Source organism: Phyllobates terribilis, unplaced genomic scaffold, assembly GCF_046119375.1.
Source record: "Phyllobates terribilis strain yellow unplaced genomic scaffold, ASM4611937v1 Scaffold_12__6_contigs__length_324123572, whole genome shotgun sequence".
NCBI classification, from domain to species: Eukaryota; Metazoa; Chordata; class Amphibia; order Anura; family Dendrobatidae; genus Phyllobates; species Phyllobates terribilis.
The window spans coordinates 20,822,596-20,839,952 of record NW_027362772.1 but is presented as its reverse complement, the minus strand read 5'-3'; the positions used below and the strand labels follow the sequence as shown (position 1 = coordinate 20,839,952).

Below are 17,357 nucleotides of genomic sequence, written 5' to 3'. Positions count from 1 at the left end.
ACAGAGACGTAGTACTGGAAGCACGTCAACAACTGCATCCTCAAACACAACTCTGCCTCTGACCACAAGTCGTGGTGGCTCTTCAGGTCGCATGGGTGCTAAGCCTTGCATAGCCTGGGCATTTTTTCAGATCGATAAAGATGACCCAACTCGTGTTATCTGTAACATTTGTCAGCAAAAGCTAAGTAGAGGCCAAAAAATACATAGTTTGAGTACTTCATGCATGAACCGGCACATGGACATGAAGCATAAGTTGCAGTGGGAAGCTCAGTGTGCTACAATGCGGCCTAGCCGGCCGGGCCAACCACCGTCTGCCATATCTTGTGCATCCGCGGCCTCTTCATCCTCTGTGACTGGGGGGACAGCAGTCACACCTGTTTTGGGGCGCAGACCTGCCACCTCTTTACCCGCAACAGCCAGCGTGATTGGCAGGTCATCATTTTCTTTGGAGGTGGTAACACCAGCTGGTGTTGAGCGCTGTCCGACATCGATAGGACCACCTTTGGATCAAGGCAACCTAACATGTCCGCCTGCATCTTCCTCACAGACCGGCAGTTTGCCGGGGACACCCTTATCAACCCCGTCTAAGCACAATAGCCAGCCCTCGGTCCCTCAGATGTGGACAAGTAAAAGACCATTTCCTCCTAGCCATGAGAAAGCTAAGAGGTTGAATTTCACCATCTGCAAGCTCTTGGGTCTTGGCTACAGAAATGCTGCCTTTCCGCCTGGTGGACACAGAGGATTTTCGAGACCTTATGTCCGTCGCAGTGCCCCAGTACCAGATGCCCAGTCGGCACTACTTCTCAAAGAAAGGTGTGCCTGCGCTCCACCAGCATGTCGCACACAACATCACCGCTTCTTTGAGAAACTCTGTTTGTGACAGGGTGCATTTCACCACAGACACTTGGACGAGTAGGCATGGACAGGGGCGTTACATGTCGCTGACTGGGCACTGGGTAACTATGGTGACAGCAGGACAAGGGGCTGCTGTCCAAGTCTTGCCGTCCCCATGAGTTGTGCGTCAATCCTCTTTATGTCAAAGTTCCTCCACTGCTTCTGCCTCCTCAACCTCCTCTCGGTCTTCCACCTGCACCCAAAGCCCGTCTGGTCATGCCACAAGCTTTCTAACTGCGCAGAAGGGATCCTGCACACCTCCTTACTATGCTGGCAGTAGGGCTCAACGTCATCAGGCGGTTTTTACTTTGAAATGTCTGGGAAATGTGAGTCACACAGCTGAGGAGTTGTGGTCAGCTCTGGAGAACCAATTTCATGAATGGTTGTCTCCACTGGACCTGAAACCAGGGAAGGCCGTGTGCGACAATGCTGCAAACCTGGGTGCGGCCCTTCGCCGGGGCAATGTCACACACGTGCCTTGTATGGCTCACGTGTTGAACCTGGTTGTCCAGCAATTTTTAGCCCACTATCCCAGTCTAGATGGCCTTCTGCAGAGGGCACGGTCGCTCTGTGCTGACTTCCGCCGTTCGCATCCCGCAGCTCAGCGACTTACATCTCTACAGAAGTCGTTGGGCCTGCCACTTCACCGGCTAAAATGCGATGTGCCTACCCGGTGGAATTCAACTCTGCACATGTTGCAGCGACTGTGGCAGCACCGACAAGCCCTGGTGCAATACGTTCTGACGTATAGCCTGGGCCAACGAGATCCAGAGGTGGGGCAAATCACGCTGGAGGAGTGGTCTCAGATCAGGGACCTATGCACCCTTCTGCAGTTTTGAAATGGCGACGAAGATGTTTAGTGCTGACGATGCCATTATCAGCATGACTATTTCGGTGATTTACATGCTGGAGCACATGTTAAACAGAATTCGGAGTCAGGTGGTGGCACAAGTAGAGGAGGAGGAGTTGTATGCGGAAGGGCTAACATCTGCAAGGTCCAGACGGTCGGCAGCACCAAGGCGGCAGGCATGTGAGGGTGGGGGAGATGGTTTTACCAGGGCGCATGGTAGCAGCCAAACTAGTGAGGAAGGTGCAGGAGCCCAGGAAGAAGTGGAGGACGAACTGATGGAAGACTCATCAGATGAGGGAGACCTTGATCACATTTCTGTTGTGCGAGGTTGGGGGGAGAGGACAGAGGAAGGAAGCATGATTGTTACCTCGCCACCAACACAACAGGGACTTGGTGCTCCTGGATGCGCAACACACATGAGTGCCTTCTTGCTGCACTACCTGCAACATGACCCTCGAATTGTGAGAATTAGAAATAATCCTGACTACTGGGTTGCCACACTGTTAGATCCCCGGTACAAAAGTAAATTTGCAGAAATTATTCCTGCCATAGAAAGGGATGCACGCATGCAGGAGTATCAGCAGAGACTGTTGCAGAATCTTACATGTGCTTTTCCACAAAACACCAGTGGTGCACGCAGTGAATCTCACAGTTCCAACTTGCCAACCGTGGGACCGTCAAGTGTTCAGCACTCAAACCGTAACAGAACCACAGTATCTGCTGGTAACATCAATTTTGCGGAATCATTTCACCACTTTTTTAGCCCATCCTTTGCAAGGCCACAGGAAACAAGAAGTCTGACACATAGTCAACGCCTAGAGACGATGGTACAGGAGTATCTCCAAGTAAACATTGAAGCCATGACTGTGTTACTGGACCCTTGCTCTTTTGTAGACAGACTCACGTTCATAAAGATGAACAAATCATGGATCCGAAACGACTTTTCTACCCCTGTGTCATCCTGGGGAGAGTAAAAGCTTGATGATTGGTTAAAATCACCCTACCAACCGTTTTAAGCTTTCAAATTACTAATCATGTTTATCTGTATCTTGGCTGGAAAATAATTTGGGCTTTGTAGCAGTGTGCAGCACTGATCCTATTAGGCCATCTATAATAAGCTCCACCAGATTTAAAATTACTAATCATGTTTATCTGTATCTTGACTGGAAAATAATTTTGGGGCTCCGAGATGCGAAAGACACATAAGTGCCTTCTTGCTGCAGTACCTGCAACATGACCCTCATATTGTCAGAATTCGAAGTAATCATGACTACTGGGTTGCCACACTCTTAGATCCCCCAAACTTTTCGATCAACCTTTTCATTTTAATAAAGACCAAAAAAATGGTCATTTTTGAAATTATAAGCATTAGCAGGTTATTACAAACTGAAATCAAACAGTTTTCAACTCAAAACTTTATTCTAGGTGATGTTACATTTTCACATAGGACCCCTTGTTCGAAAGGAGCTTCTGAACTCTCGTCCATTGAATTTGTCAGGTTATGGATGGTTTCTGCTTCAATTGTTTTGCATGAGGACAGAATACCCTCCCAGAGCTGTTGCTTAGATGTGAACTGCCTCCCACCATCATAGACACTCCTTTTGATGATGCTCCAGAGGTTCTGAATGGGGTAAAGGTCAGGGGAGCATGGGGGTCACACCATAAGTTTGTCTCCTTAAGTAGTCTTGCCTTTCATTGGACACACCTGCCAAACTAATTAGCACAGGTGTCTGCAATTGCTTACAGTGATATAATATGCATTACTTCAACTTTGATATACAGTAAGGTTTTTAATATAGGCAGTATAGGTACCGTCCCAATTTAGGGTCACCTTGCCGCTGGTGGGACGGCTTGTATACTTTTTTTGATCAAAAATAGTTCACTAAGTACCCTCTATTTATTATGCAACTTTGCTTTACATTTATATATAATGATGGTAGGGTATGAGATATATTTTTGTCTTTTGTAGGTTTTGCTTCTTTTTGCTAGTGTGAACATGCTCCTATTTCTTGCATGTCTACCATCTTAGACCTCAGTTCACATTGCTTGGTTTTTAGCGATATAAAGAGCCCTGACACACATCACCATCAATGAGTTTAACTGACAAACAAACAAATTCTTCCCTTATCACTCCTAAACACTTTTTGCATAATAATTTGGAACACAGTGTACATGTGCTTTTCCACAAAACACCAGTGGTTCACGTAGTGAATCTTACAGTTCTAACTTGCCAACCGTGGTCTCTATGGAGTTGTTCAATAAAGGGCCCAAAATTAAGATAACATAGATGGGAGAGGTCTCTATGAATAGGAATTCCTAAGTATTTGATACCCTGTGAGGGCCAGGCAAAGGGAAAGTTGGACTGGATGGAATCCTATATGGATTTGGGGAGGGAGACATCGAGGGCCTCAGACTTCGCTGCATTGATTTTAAAATTTGACCATGTAACAAAGTGATCTATTTCAGCCATAACAGCATGGATGGATATATGTGATTGAGTGATATATACTAGGACATCATCAGCAAATAGAGAGCACTTGTACTCGGTGCCTCCCACCTCAATCCACCTAATATTGGGGTTATGGCGAATTGATGAGAGCAGGTGCTCCGTCACTAGGATGTATAAGAGAGGGGACAGAGGACATCCCTGCCTTGTCCCATTGGTGATTGTGAAAGGTGTTGAAAATGTTCTGATGCACCCCCTGGGCCTTGGGACACCCGGAGCTGGACCCTTTTTGGTGGATGCTGGTGGTTGTAGTCTTCGTGGCGGCGACCCGGTTCCATGGCTCAGGGTGGTCAAACCAGTGGCGGAACTATTTATGTGGTTTTGATGTTTAAATGTCCGACTACGCCACCCGTGGATTGCGGTCAGAGTGAACCGCCGCTACAGGGCAGACCGCTAAGGCTGGTGTTGTGGGTGCAGCAGAGCGTAGCATAACTCCCCACGGGAGGAGTATAGCCTCAGGGCAGTGTATGCGGAGGATGGGGGTGATGGTGCAGGGCAGCAGCAGTAACGACACGGAGTCAGTGATGCAGTCCAGGGCCTTTACTCACAGTTCTTATTATCCAGACCACATCTGCAGGTAAAGGCTGCCCACGTCGTACTGTGCTCACCAGGTGAGGGGCTCAGACAACTCCCAGATAACTTTGGAGCACTTCACAGGACCCCCTTTGTGTGTCCTTTGTCTGGCCTTTCTTACCATCCCTTCTGTCCGGCTGCCTCGGGCCTCCTCTTGGTAAACTTGGCGCCAGTTTCCCTGACCCTATGTGGTGCCTTCCTAGCGGGTGTAGCGAGGGGCTGCGCCACATAAAACGTCACAGCCTCCGGTTTCTAGCTGAGGGTCGTTTCCTGCCTCCACTAGTTTCGGGGACCGGTCTCCCCCTTTGGCCTGACCCCTCCACGCAGGTGAATTCGGGCGTGCGGTGGCGACTCGCCCGTCCGCACCCCTGGGATCCCTTCATTCCTCATTCCTGGAGCCTTCTCCGCTCCTCTTCCTTCCTTCTCCCTCTTCCAGGCCTGGGCCTCTGTTACTAGGCCCGCCTCCGGAGCAGAGCTCATGCAGAGCCCCTGCTCCCTGCCACTTCTGCTCAGACTTCTCTGCACTGAACTAAGATGGTGCCCACCTTTTATACTCCCTTCTCAATGCACCCAGGAACTGCTTCCTCCCTGCTCCTGCACTACAGGGTTCCCCTTCCTCAGTGTTCCCTCCCCCCACTCCAGCCAGGGACAGGGACTGTCGTGCCCATCTCAGAGGCATATTGGTCGCCCTGCCCCACGGCAATGTGGTGTAATGCATGCAGGTGTCGGGTCCTGATCCACACTCCATCCTTACCTGAGAGTGAGATATCACACCTCTGGGTGAGGTGCAATACCTCTGTAGCAACCGAGCCCTCAGGGTGCTACAGTTCTATTTATCTTCAGCCTAGGTGACGTATTGTGATACAGGGCCGTGATTTTGGCTATAAAAGGGTCCCCTAGACCCCTACCCCAAGCTTTTTAAGAGAATCATATATGGCGTGCCAGGAGACTCTATGGAATGCTTTCTCAGCATCCAATGAGAGTATCTAATTACAAATTTTTAACTGCATCTAGCCCAGGAAATACTTTGTGCCTAGTAGCAGTGTCTGCTAGTCAGCGGATTATCCCAGCTGTTAAGCAAGCTACACCACCTGTAGTTTGGACACTTAATTTTTTCAAAGGAAATGCTTCGGGACCACGGGATACTCAGTGAAGAGCATCAGGAGGCACCCCAAGGCATAGGGGCTGGGACTGGCAGTAGGATGCCTTGTGGTGGACAGCCGAGCTCGATCCTTATAAAAGCTTTTTAACTGCAGCAGCTTTAGTGGACGCTACTGGAGCTGGAATTACGCGGCTGCTGGCATGAGACTTGCCCTCCAATAGATCCTTGTAAATGGATTTAAAGTGTATTCATTCAAATTAGAGAGACAATTTAAATTAAAAAGCTTAGAGCTGCCTCCACCACAGGGGGGCTCGCTCGACCCACCAGCGGACAAACACCAGTATTGGGAGAGAGGGGCTGGCCGTCAGGGTTCAAAGCGGCTCTGGCACAAACCCGGTGACACGGAGATGGCACGGGCAGGAGCGGACTGAACGTGTCGGCTTCTCACTTTTTGGATTTTAGAAGGGCATGACATGCCTATATCTGTGTCTCCCCCTCCTTTTACTCCTCCACCTCTTTTCTTTTCGCATGACTATATGTACTTGTCACTTTTCCATGTGTTAGTTGTGTCTTCTGAGCAGTTTGTCAGCTTTTGGACACCTTTGAAGGTGTTCGACGAACCGAACCGAACTCGAACACTACGGGGGTGGCTCAACACTAGTCCTAAGTTTATGGGTCCATTTAAAGTGCTTCAGGTTGTTAACCTGTCTGCTGTTAGGTTGGATGTCCCTACTTCCTGGAAGATTAATCCTGTGTTTCATGTTTCCTTGTTGAAAAAGGCTGATGTATCTGATAGGGACGCCACTGTCACAGTTCCTCCTGTGGTGGAAGACGGCGAATATGAAATTTCTCGTATCTTGAATTCTAGATGGCATAGAGGGAGATTACAGTATCTTGTCTCCTGGAAGGGTTTCAGTCCCAAAGACAACTCCTGGGTAAGGACAGATGATGTCTCTGCTCCTAGGCTTGTTAAAGCTTTCCACAGTAGGTTTCCAGATAGGCCTGGGCCAGGAGGATCCGGGGGATCCTCATAAAAGAGGGGGTACTGTTAGAGCCCTCCTGTTTGTTTTTTCCATCTTGTGTTTTGTGGTCACGTGACCATCTGCCTTTATATTCCAGCTCCGCCCTTCTGTCTGTGCTGGACTTCAGTGTTTGACTGTTTCTCTAGCCTGGTGCTTCGGTGCCTTTCTCTGTCAGTACGCTTGGTCCTTCTGGTACCTCTAGTACCTTTTTGTCTGTTTGTCTTTTTGTGTTCTGCAACAACTTCTCTGTTTAGAAGGTGTCCCATTTTTGTCCCAGTCCTTAGTTCTTTTAGGGACCCCTCCCTTTATGCTATAGGTCTTCGTTCAGACTAGCCGAGGACTAAGGTGGGTCTGTTCGCTAGGAACAGGCAGCCCGCTACATCTCAGGGATTCAGCTTAGTCTTACTGTAGGGACAGCTTTCCCCTATCTTTCCTTAGTTCATGTTGCAGATTATAACACCAGCTCCTTCACGTTATATGTTTCTTCTGGTGAACAGTAACTTTCATGTCTGACCACAGATTCTCAATTGGTCTGGGATTTGACTGGGCCACTCCAAAACATTTACGCTTTTCCCCTTAACCCGAGTGTTTCTTTAGCAGTATGCGTTGGGTCATTGTCTTGTTGGAAGGTGAACCTCCATCCCAGTCTCAAATCACTGGCAGACAGTAACAGGTTTTGCTCAAGAATATCCCTGTATTTTTCACCATCCATTTTCCCATCAACTCGGACCATTTTCCCTGTCCCTGCTGCCAAAAAACATCCTCACAGCATGATGCTGCCACCATCATGTTTCACTGTGGGGATGGTGTTCTTGGTGTGATGAACTGTGCTGGTTTGGAGCCAGACATAGCATTCACCTTTGTGGCCAAAACATTCAATTTTGGTCTCATCTGACCACAGCACCTTTCTCTATACATTTGGGGAGTCTCCCACATGTCGTTTGGCAAATTCAGAATGATTTTTGTGTGTACAGTAAGTAAAGGCTTTTTCTGCCCACTCTTCCATAAAGGCCACCTCTATGGAGTATACGGCTTATTGTGGTCATATGGACAGATACTCCAATCTCTGCTTATGAACTCAACAGCTCCTTCAGGGTTACCTTTGGTCTCTGTGCTGTCTCTCTGATTAATGCCCTCCTTGCCCGAGCTGAGAGTTTTGGTGGGCGCCCTCTCTTGGCAGGTTTGTTATGGTACCATGTTCTTTCCATTCGATGATAATGGATTTGATGGTGCTCTAGGGGATCATCAAAGATTGGGATATTTTTTTATAACCCAACTCTGACTTGTACTTCTAAACAACTTTGTCCCTGACTTGTTTGGAGATCGCCTCGGTCTTCATGGTGTTGTTTGCAGATCTCCTTGGTCTTCATGGTGTTGTTTGGAGGTTTCCTTGGTCTTCATGGTGTAGGTTGTAGATCTACTTGGACTTCATGGTGCTGTTTGGAGATCTCTTCCATCTTCATGCTGTTGTTTGGTTAGCGCTGTCTCTTATTAATGGTGTTGCAGCCTCTGAGGCCTTTCAGAAGAGCTATATTGTATATACTGACAGACATGTGGCATTAGATTGCACACAGGGGGACGTCATGTGACTTATGAAGGGAATTGCTTGTGTAAGAGGGTGACCAGGATAGTCATTAGTCTCTTTCCTTTTGGGCACATATTGTTGTACTCTGTGTTTATATATGAGTATGTAAATGACCTATTGTCTGATGTGTTAGTTACAGGGTCTGAATAGGTTAGGAGTAGATAGAGTATTAGATCAGGAACTGGGCACACTAGTTTAGAATAGAAGTAGTTAATGTGTTTAGCAATAGCGCCAGTGTAGAAGGTGGCGGGGTAGTAACGGGGAAGTCTGCCCAGCAACCGAACGAGGATTGGTGATTGGTCCAATCAAAAGGCGGACGAGCTTGGGCCAGGTCAAAGCAACGGTTTTTCCTGTCATTTAGTTAGGGTCTGAGAGAGGGATGTGAAGAGCAGTAGTTGATGGTCCCGGGGGCACAGAAGCACGATCGGTCCAGCAGCTGATGAATTTTAGTCAGGAACTCTCAAACAGACTTTCCCTTAACGTTCGGGGCCTACGGTCCACAGGAGCCAGCAGTGTAGCTTGTCTCAAAATCTTCCCAAGAGGAGAAGTCGGACGGATCTGCGACCAAATCATGAGTGTTACACACCACAAGCACAACACAGGAGAATTGTGACATTTGCCTTTGTCAGGGAACCAGGGTGTAGGAACACAGCAGTGTCTCGCCACTACTACCACCCTGCACCGCTTACACTTGCACCAGAAATTTTTAGGGGCTTCACCGCTAAAGGGGTGACTACATATGCACATGCCAATTTTTTATTTATTTTATCCCATAAATTTAATTTATGCCGATATTTTTATCACTTCACCAATCTAGATTATTTAGTGCTGGTGCATCACACACAGATCGGATTACAAAAATATTTAAACACAGGTTGTGATGTAACAAAATAGGTAAAAAGCAAAGGGTGTGAATACTTTCACAAGCCACTGTATAACTGATAAGAGTAAATCTGACTGTACGTCCCATGATGGGTTGATAACAGGACTGAGATCGGTCAACTATTGAAGGATTCTGCAGATAAAAAGTGCTAAAAAGTGGATAATGAGTAATAGAAAAGACTGAAGATATAGGACATTGCCACCACCGAATCAGAGGAAACAAGTTGGGTCATGTATCACATATTATAGGTGGCAGAGACGGGAAAACACCATCACTGGAAGGCACTAACCTGTCTTAGTAGGTGTCTCCTCCACTTGGTCATCAGGTGATACCTGCACAATCTGCTTTGTTCCTGTCTTCTTCTTTTTCTTCTTCTTTTTTTCCGGCAGGAGGCAAGTTGGGTTTGGTAGAGTTTCCTTAGAGTTTGACGTTTTTTTCTTTGGATCCTGAGCAAAATTACAGGATTGCCTGCCCTTTTTGCTTTTGTCTATGGAGAATCTATAACAATATAAAATAAAGAAAGATTGTGATTTTTTTAAATTTATTGGACAATGTCAGTGAAGGACAAGGAAGAAGGAAAAGGGAGCAAAAAACAATAGTAGAAAATGAAAAAGTGGGAAAAAATAAAAGAAGTTTGATGATGGAAGAGAAAAGAGTGGATTGGAGAAAACAGTAATGGTGAGGATATGTTTTACGAGTTACTAAAATATTAAATATCAAGTCAGTGCCCATAAAAGAGAAGAAAAGAAAAAAAAAAATGAAAAGAAGTTTGGAGAAGAGAAAATGGAAGAGACGACAGAAAAGGAGATGAGAAAAATAAAATTGGAGGGGAGAAGAGGGAAGAGAATTGAAGAGAGGAAATGAGAAGAGAAAAGAATATTAGAGAAGGTAAGAGGAGCAAGAAGAGAAAGCAAAAAATTAAGATTGAAAAAGAGAAGATGGAAGAGAAAAGTGATTTTTGAATCTCTTACTCTGCTCGTCCCTCACACTTACCCTTGTTCTTCAGTGGATAAATGAACTGGAACGTCCATTTCTGTCAAGAAAAACACAATAAAAGAACCAAATAAAAGAGCAGAATGTACAGAGAAAATATCAAACCTCCGAGTAGTCATGGAAAACATTGCAATGTCAAACCCACATCTGGCTAGAGGTCGATGGTAAGTGCACGGGAGTCTTTTTTCTATATTCCCTACTCTGTACTTGTACTATGCTGCCCTGTCCTACACACTACTTTACTGTATACACACACTGCTGTATATCACATATTCCATCATCAGATCCGAGATTTGTGCATATTGATTGGTAGATAAAACTAACAAAAAAATTATAAGACCTCAAATCCATAACTCACATTCTGCTCATGCACATCCAGATGTCTTGACGTCTGCAATTATTAGACCACCTAAAATGTAATTGGTGCCTCTGAAGATGCAAATATCCAGTAATTACTATTATATGTAATACTCCATGTAAAGGCAGCTATAAAGAAGACCTTCTCCAACAAGTTTGGGCCATTTTGCTAATTGGTCACCTTTTCAAGCAGATCTATGACCAATAAGAGTAAAGTTGACCATATACCAAATAATACTTATTCAGAAGGTTGGATGATAACTGGACTGAGCTTTGTCGGCTTTTGAATTATTCAATGGTGGTCAAGGATAAACATCAGATCAGGCTACAAATTTTGGACATCACCACCACCTCAGAAGAGTAGGTCAGTTGTCCCATGTGTCATGTCATAGGCTGGCCCAAAGGGGAAAACCTCATGATTTGAAGAAACTAACCTTTCTTGATGACACCCACTTGATCATTATTTTCATCCAGTTTGGCCTCCACTTGCCCAGTAGATGGTTTCATAACAACCTTCTTTGTCCTTCTCTTCTTCTTTTTTGATGAAGGATGGTCAACTGGATTTGTTAAAATTTCCTTAGAGGGTGATGGATTATTCACTGGAGGATGAGTAAAGTTGACGTGGTGGATGCCCTTTATCTTTATGTCTATGGAGACTCTGTAAGAATGCAATATAACTCAGGGTTATGATTCTTTACAAGACAGGTTCAACTTAATTTGGGTAAAGTCAATGAAGTTATCGACAGAACAGCAAGACTTAAGGGTAAGTATTATGGGCTAGGATACCAAAATATCAAATGTAATCCTAATCTCAAAATTTTCCCTACTAAATACAGAAATGTTATTCTCTCATGTGAAGGAAAAGAGGTTGTAGAAATGTTCAACTCAAGTTACAGAGGAAGGTTATCAACTCCTAAAGTCATCCAATACAGTGACCATAATGGATGCCACCAGGAAAGGGACAGTTTACTACAAAATAGGCTGCTAGAAATCAAGTAAGGAAGTGTCAGACCACATTTTTTTTATAGTAGAGAAAATGGACAAGAAGCAAGGAAAATAGGGAAGAGAATTGAAAAGAGAAAGAGAGGAAAGAGACTTGAAAAGAAAAAGAAGAAAAGAATTAGAGAAGAGAAGAATAGAAAAAATAGAAGTGTAAGAGAAGAAGGATTGAGGAGGGGAGATAAGTGATGACTGAAGCTCTTCTGCTGCTCATCTCTCACACTTACCCTTCTTCTTCAATAGATACACGAACCGGAACGTCTATTTCTGTAAAAAAAAATAATAAAAAGTCTTAACCAGAAAGAATGTATGAAGGGAAAATATCAAAGCTCTTCAGGTCTCTGAATAGATGAGATGTGAAAGACATTACAATTAAGTACCCAAGTACGAAACAACTTAAACTCATAAGTCTCATTCTGCCCATACTTATCTAGATGTCTCATTGACGTCTCCAGTTGGTACACTACATGAAACGTAATAGGTGCCTCTGATGAAGAAAGTATCCCATAAATACCATTTTGTGTAAAACGGCATTTTTGATCATCTATAAAGACAACTCTCCAACTAGTTTGGAAAATTTTACTCATTACTCATGGTTCCAAACAAGTCCAAGACCAATAAGAGCAGAGTTAGCCATTTATTAAGTAACATTTTTGGCTCAAAAAGACTGAACTGGATTTTACACTTGAAAGATCCTGGAGATTGAGGTCAAAGGAATGAGGTCAGATCAGACCCCAGATTTTGGACATCATCACCATCTCAGTAGGGTAAGTCAGCTGGCCCATGTGTCAGATGTCTTAGGTGGCACAGAGGGGAAATCCTCTTGACTTGAAAAACTAACCTGTCTTAGGAGGTGGGTCCTTGATGACATCCACTTGTCCATTACTTTGCTCCATTGTGATCTCCACTTCCTTAGAAGATGGTTCCATCACAACCTTCTCTGACCTGAAAGGGAAAAAAGGAAAAGAGCAGAAAAAAGAAGTTTGGAGAGGAGAAGAGAGGAGAAAATACATGAAGGGGAGAGAAAAGCAGAGAAGAGGAAAGAAGAGGAGAGACGAAGAAAGAAAAGGAAAGGAAATCGCAAGGCAAAAGAGAAGGGATGAAGAAAGGAGAGAAAAGGAGAGGAGAACGCAAGGAAAAAGAGAAGGAATACAGAGGAGATGGAGGATAAAATAATTTTTGAGAGTAGAAGACGGAACAGAAAAGAACTGACTCTACTCATGCTTCACACATACCCGTCTTCTTCAGTAGATAAACGAACTGAAACAACCACTTCTGATAAGAAAAACACAACAAAAAGTCTGACAAAGTGGATACTGTATGAAGGGAAAACATGAAAGCTCTTCAAACCTAGATCAGATGTGAAAAACTTCACACTGCTGGAGAACACTTGCCTTTCTTAGTAAGTGGGACATTGATGACCTCAATGTGCTCATTAGTTTGGTCCATTGTGGTCTCCACTTTCCCAGTAGATGGTTCCTTTGCAGCCTCCTTTGGCCTAGAAGATAAGAGAGGAAAAGAGAAATAAAAAGATTGGAGAGGAAAAGAGAGAAGAGAAGAAAAAAGAAATGAAGATTGAGGAAGAAGAGAGGAGAGGGCAAGGCAAAAGAGAAGGGATGAAGAAAACAGGGGAGAGCAAAGAACTTTGGAGAAGAGGGGAGTGAAAAGAAGTAGTTACCCTGGTCGTCCATCACACTTACCCTTCTTCTTCAGTAGATAAATGTACTGGAAGGACCACTTCTGATAAGAAAACAACGACAAAAAGTCTGACAAAGTGGACATTGTATGAAGGGAAAACATGAAAGCTCTTCAAACCTAGATCAGATGTGAAAAACTTGACAATGCTGGAGGACACTTGCCTTTCTTAGTAAGTGGGACATTGATGACCTCGATGTGCTCATTAGTTTGGTCCATTGTGGTCTCCACTTTCCCAGTAGATGGTTCCTTTGCAGCCTCCTTTGGCCTAGAAGAGAAGAGAGGAAAAGAGAAATAAAAAGATTGGCAAGAAGAAGAGAGAAGAGAAGAAAAAAGAAATGAAGATTGAGGAAGAAGAGAGGAAAGGGCAAGGCAAAAGAGAATGTATGAACAAAAAAGGGGAGAGAAAAGAAGTTTGGAGAAGAGGGGAGAGAAAAGAAGTAGTTACCCTGGTCGTCCATCACACTTACCTTTCTTCTTCAGTAGATAAACGAACAGGAATAACTATTTCTGACAATAAAAACACAATAAAAATTCTAAATAAAAATGGAGAATGTATGAAGAGAAAAACATCAAAGTACTTCAAACTTAGATCACATGTGAAAAACATCACAATCCAGATTTGGCTACTTTTACGAAAATTAACTCAGGCCAATGGTGAGTATCTGGTGGCCCAGGGTCCCCTCTTCTCTCTGTATAGTCTGCTCTGTACACGTGTCATGCTATCCTGCCCACATCCTGCTCTTTTATAGATATACATGTCTGTCAGGTCTCATAGGTGTGGCACATCATGACACTAACCTGTCTCAGTAGATGGGTCCTTCATGACCTCCACTTGCTCATTATTTTGGCCCATTATGGTCTCTACTTGCTCCGTAAATTGTTCTATCACAACCTCCTTTGTCCTTTTCTTCTTCTTGCTTTTTTTCTTCTTCTTTTTTGCTGGTGGATTTGTCAAAATTGCCTCGGAAGACGAGGGATTTTTAACTTCATCCTGAGCAATGTTGAACATTTGGATGCCCTTTATCTTTATGCCTATGGAGACCCTGTAAAAGTGCAATATAACACAAGGTTGTGAAATTGTACAAGATGTGTTTCAAGTTAATTGCCAATGTTAGTGAAGGTGTTAAGGAAAGGGTAAGAGTTAGTATAAGTAATATGACCCAGGTTACTGAAATATTAAATGTGACACTTCTTTAAAGAAGTAATTTTCCTGCTTAAAGTCAAAGAGATTGTAGAAAAGTTCAAGTTACAGGAGAAGATTGACAACTACTGAATTCATCCTATTCAGAGAAGAGAAGAGAGGGGTATAAGAGAATAAAATAAAGAAGAGAAAGAAGAAACTGGAAGAAGAGAGAAAAGAAGATGGAGAGGAGGTAAGGATGGGGAAGAACAGAGGTAAGAAAAGGGAGAAAAAGAGAAGAGAAAAGAATATTAAGAAATAAAAGAGTGGAAAAGAAGTTTTATAAAGAGAAGATGGATGAAAAGAGGGAAGGTATAAAGGATGGAGGAAAGGAGAAGAGGAAAGGAGAAGAGAGAAGGGATGAATGAAGGACTTATACTGCACATCTCCTCTCACTTACCCTTTTTCTTCCTTAGATAAACGAATAGAAACCTCCATTTCTGCCAAGAAAAACACATGAAAAAATGTGTGTTGTACATGGTGTTGTATTCATGTACAGATGATGGTTTCAGTGATGAAAACATGTACTGATGATGGTTTTTGTGTTGAATTCATGTATTTAGGGGATAGTTGGTGGTTTTGGTGATGTATACATTTACTGATAGTGGTTATAGTGATGTATTTCATGTACTGATGATGGTTCTGGTGATGAATTCATGTACTTATGGTGGTTCTGGTTATGTATGAAGATGTTTAATTGGCCCCTAATTTATTCTGCAGTAAAGATTGCAACTCCAAACATTCAGTCAATGTCATTAAGAACTATCATCACTTTAAAGAAGAACTAGGAGTCTTGGAAGTGATGATATTGCCCAACAGCCCTCATCTCACATCAAGGTACAAGGGACAAAGAAGAACTGATGAAGACAAAGGGAAGTCACCAAATGTTGATGAGATTTGGATTTCTCTTTTGTTCAATCACTTTGCATTTTGTTAAGTAATAAAAACAATCAACACTACTATATCTGAAAACATTCTACTTTACAGCAATTTTTCCACACCTGCCTACAACTTTTGCACAGCACTGTGTACATACTGTATCAGGGGTGGACATACTATTGGTGCAACCTGTGACAGGGTCCCAAAAGGAAAGGGGACCTCTTGTGACTGTGTCTTGTACTGTATATATAGATATATATATATTTGTATACACCCTGCTATCTACATGTAGATACAAGGGAAGATTCTGGAAGGAGAAATATGTCAGGCAGGCTGGGAGAGCAGTGTCTGCAGCTGCACGCACAGAAGCAGTGAACTCCGGAGAATGCACCCTGGCACTCGCACAATGAGAAAAGTCACATAATTGTGATATTACATCAGACTTCATAGACAGGAACTCAGGGAGAGACTTTACAGGAGCATTAACGACCAGGCATCACAGATCACAGAAAGATATGAGGAAGCAAAGTATTTAGAATAGAGCCCATTGGTGATAGTTTGGTCACATGAAAGCAACTTAGAAAGTTGTGTCCAACCCCAGAATCCAACTTGCAATAGTATCAATAGTTGTCAGAGTGTCAGTGCGTGTAATAAACAGTTGGAGGAGCTCTCACCTGTCGCCGCGCTTCTCGTTCCTCCAGCAGTGTCGCCCGGTGTGGATCAGAAGGTGGAGCTTTCTAGGCTCGTGACATTACGTCACCGCACGTCACTGGGGAGATCCAGAGGAGTCCAGAGAACAGCTGGCCGCAGAGAGCGCCTCATCAGTACGAGCTGCTGCATCACGTCGTCTGTGCTGTTGATCAGAAACAATGGCAGAATTCCAAAACCACAAATTATAAACAGGTCTGAACTTTTATGGACATAAACAATGCTCCATTAATATACCACGGCACCATGTCACGTCCTCAACGTAGTGCTGAAGAATGAAAAAAAAATAGATACATCTGATAAAGAGTATATAGTGTTGTGAAGTTATATATGCACATTGTAGCTGCAGCTCTGGAGGTGACTGGAGGATATGACATGATGTAGCAGCAGAATAGTGGCTGCAGCTCTGGAGGTGACTGGGGGATAAGACATGATGTAACAGCAGAAGAGTGAACACAGCTCTGGAGGTGACTGGAGGATAAAACATGATGTAACAGCAGAATAGTGACTGCAGCTCTGGATGTGACTGGAGGATATGACATGATGTAACAGCAGAATAGTGAATGCAGCCCTGAAAGTGACTGGAGGATATGACATGATATAACAGCAGAATAGTAAATGCAGCTCTGAAGGTGACTGGAAAATAAGACTATGATATAACAGCAGAATAGTGAATGGAGATTTGGAGGTGACTGGAGGATACGACATGCTTTAACAGCAGAATAGTAAATGCAGCTCTGGAGGTGACTGGAGGATAAGACAAGATGTAACAGCAGAATAGTCAATGCAGCTCTGAAGGTGATTGAAGGATAAGACATGATGTAACAGCAGAATAGTAAATACAGCTTTGGATGTGACTGGAAAGTAAGACCTGATGTACAAAACACTTAAAAAAGACCCACCTACTATATATACAAAACTTTATTAGAAAGATATTCAGAAGGGGGAGGGCTTAGATCAGCGGTTAGTCAAAGGGAATGGTGGGTAGGGGTATTGACTCTAGTCACGGTCTGAAGGTTTCCCAGATAATCAGATTAACACTACTGCTCCTTAGAGGTCGCACCGACCCAAAGAATAAAGTCGTCTAATCACTTATACCGCAAGAAGAAAGGTGTAAAAGATAAACTC

At 43.9% G+C, this 17,357-nt stretch overlaps 1 protein-coding gene across 2 annotated transcripts in view; it reads right to left on the bottom strand.

Moving 5' to 3' along the window:
* The window catches only part of LOC141171951 (uncharacterized), a 34,657-nt gene extending 18,293 nt beyond the window's left edge, over positions 1-16,364 (bottom strand). The window contains exons 1-13 of one of the 2 annotated variants that reach the window (XM_073655674.1): positions 16,196-16,364; positions 15,043-15,082; positions 14,261-14,505; positions 13,930-13,969; positions 13,624-13,727; positions 13,465-13,504; positions 13,159-13,262; positions 13,000-13,039; positions 12,606-12,709; positions 11,992-12,031; positions 11,200-11,423; positions 10,409-10,448; positions 9,705-9,913 (exon numbers count right to left, since the gene is read on the bottom strand). In XM_073655674.1, the coding sequence (XP_073511775.1) occupies positions 9,705-9,913; positions 10,409-10,448; positions 11,200-11,423; positions 11,992-12,031; positions 12,606-12,709; positions 13,000-13,039; positions 13,159-13,262; positions 13,465-13,504; positions 13,624-13,727; positions 13,930-13,969; positions 14,261-14,505; positions 15,043-15,080 (1,228 nt within the window). In that variant the 5' untranslated portion in view covers positions 15,081-15,082; positions 16,196-16,364. The remainder of the gene's footprint in view (positions 1-9,704; positions 9,914-10,408; positions 10,449-11,199; positions 11,424-11,991; positions 12,032-12,605; positions 12,710-12,999; positions 13,040-13,158; positions 13,263-13,464; positions 13,505-13,623; positions 13,728-13,929; positions 13,970-14,260; positions 14,506-15,042; positions 15,083-16,195) is intronic. The other variant, XM_073655675.1, reaches the window with a different exon arrangement.
* Between the last annotated feature and the right edge of the window lie 993 nt (positions 16,365-17,357).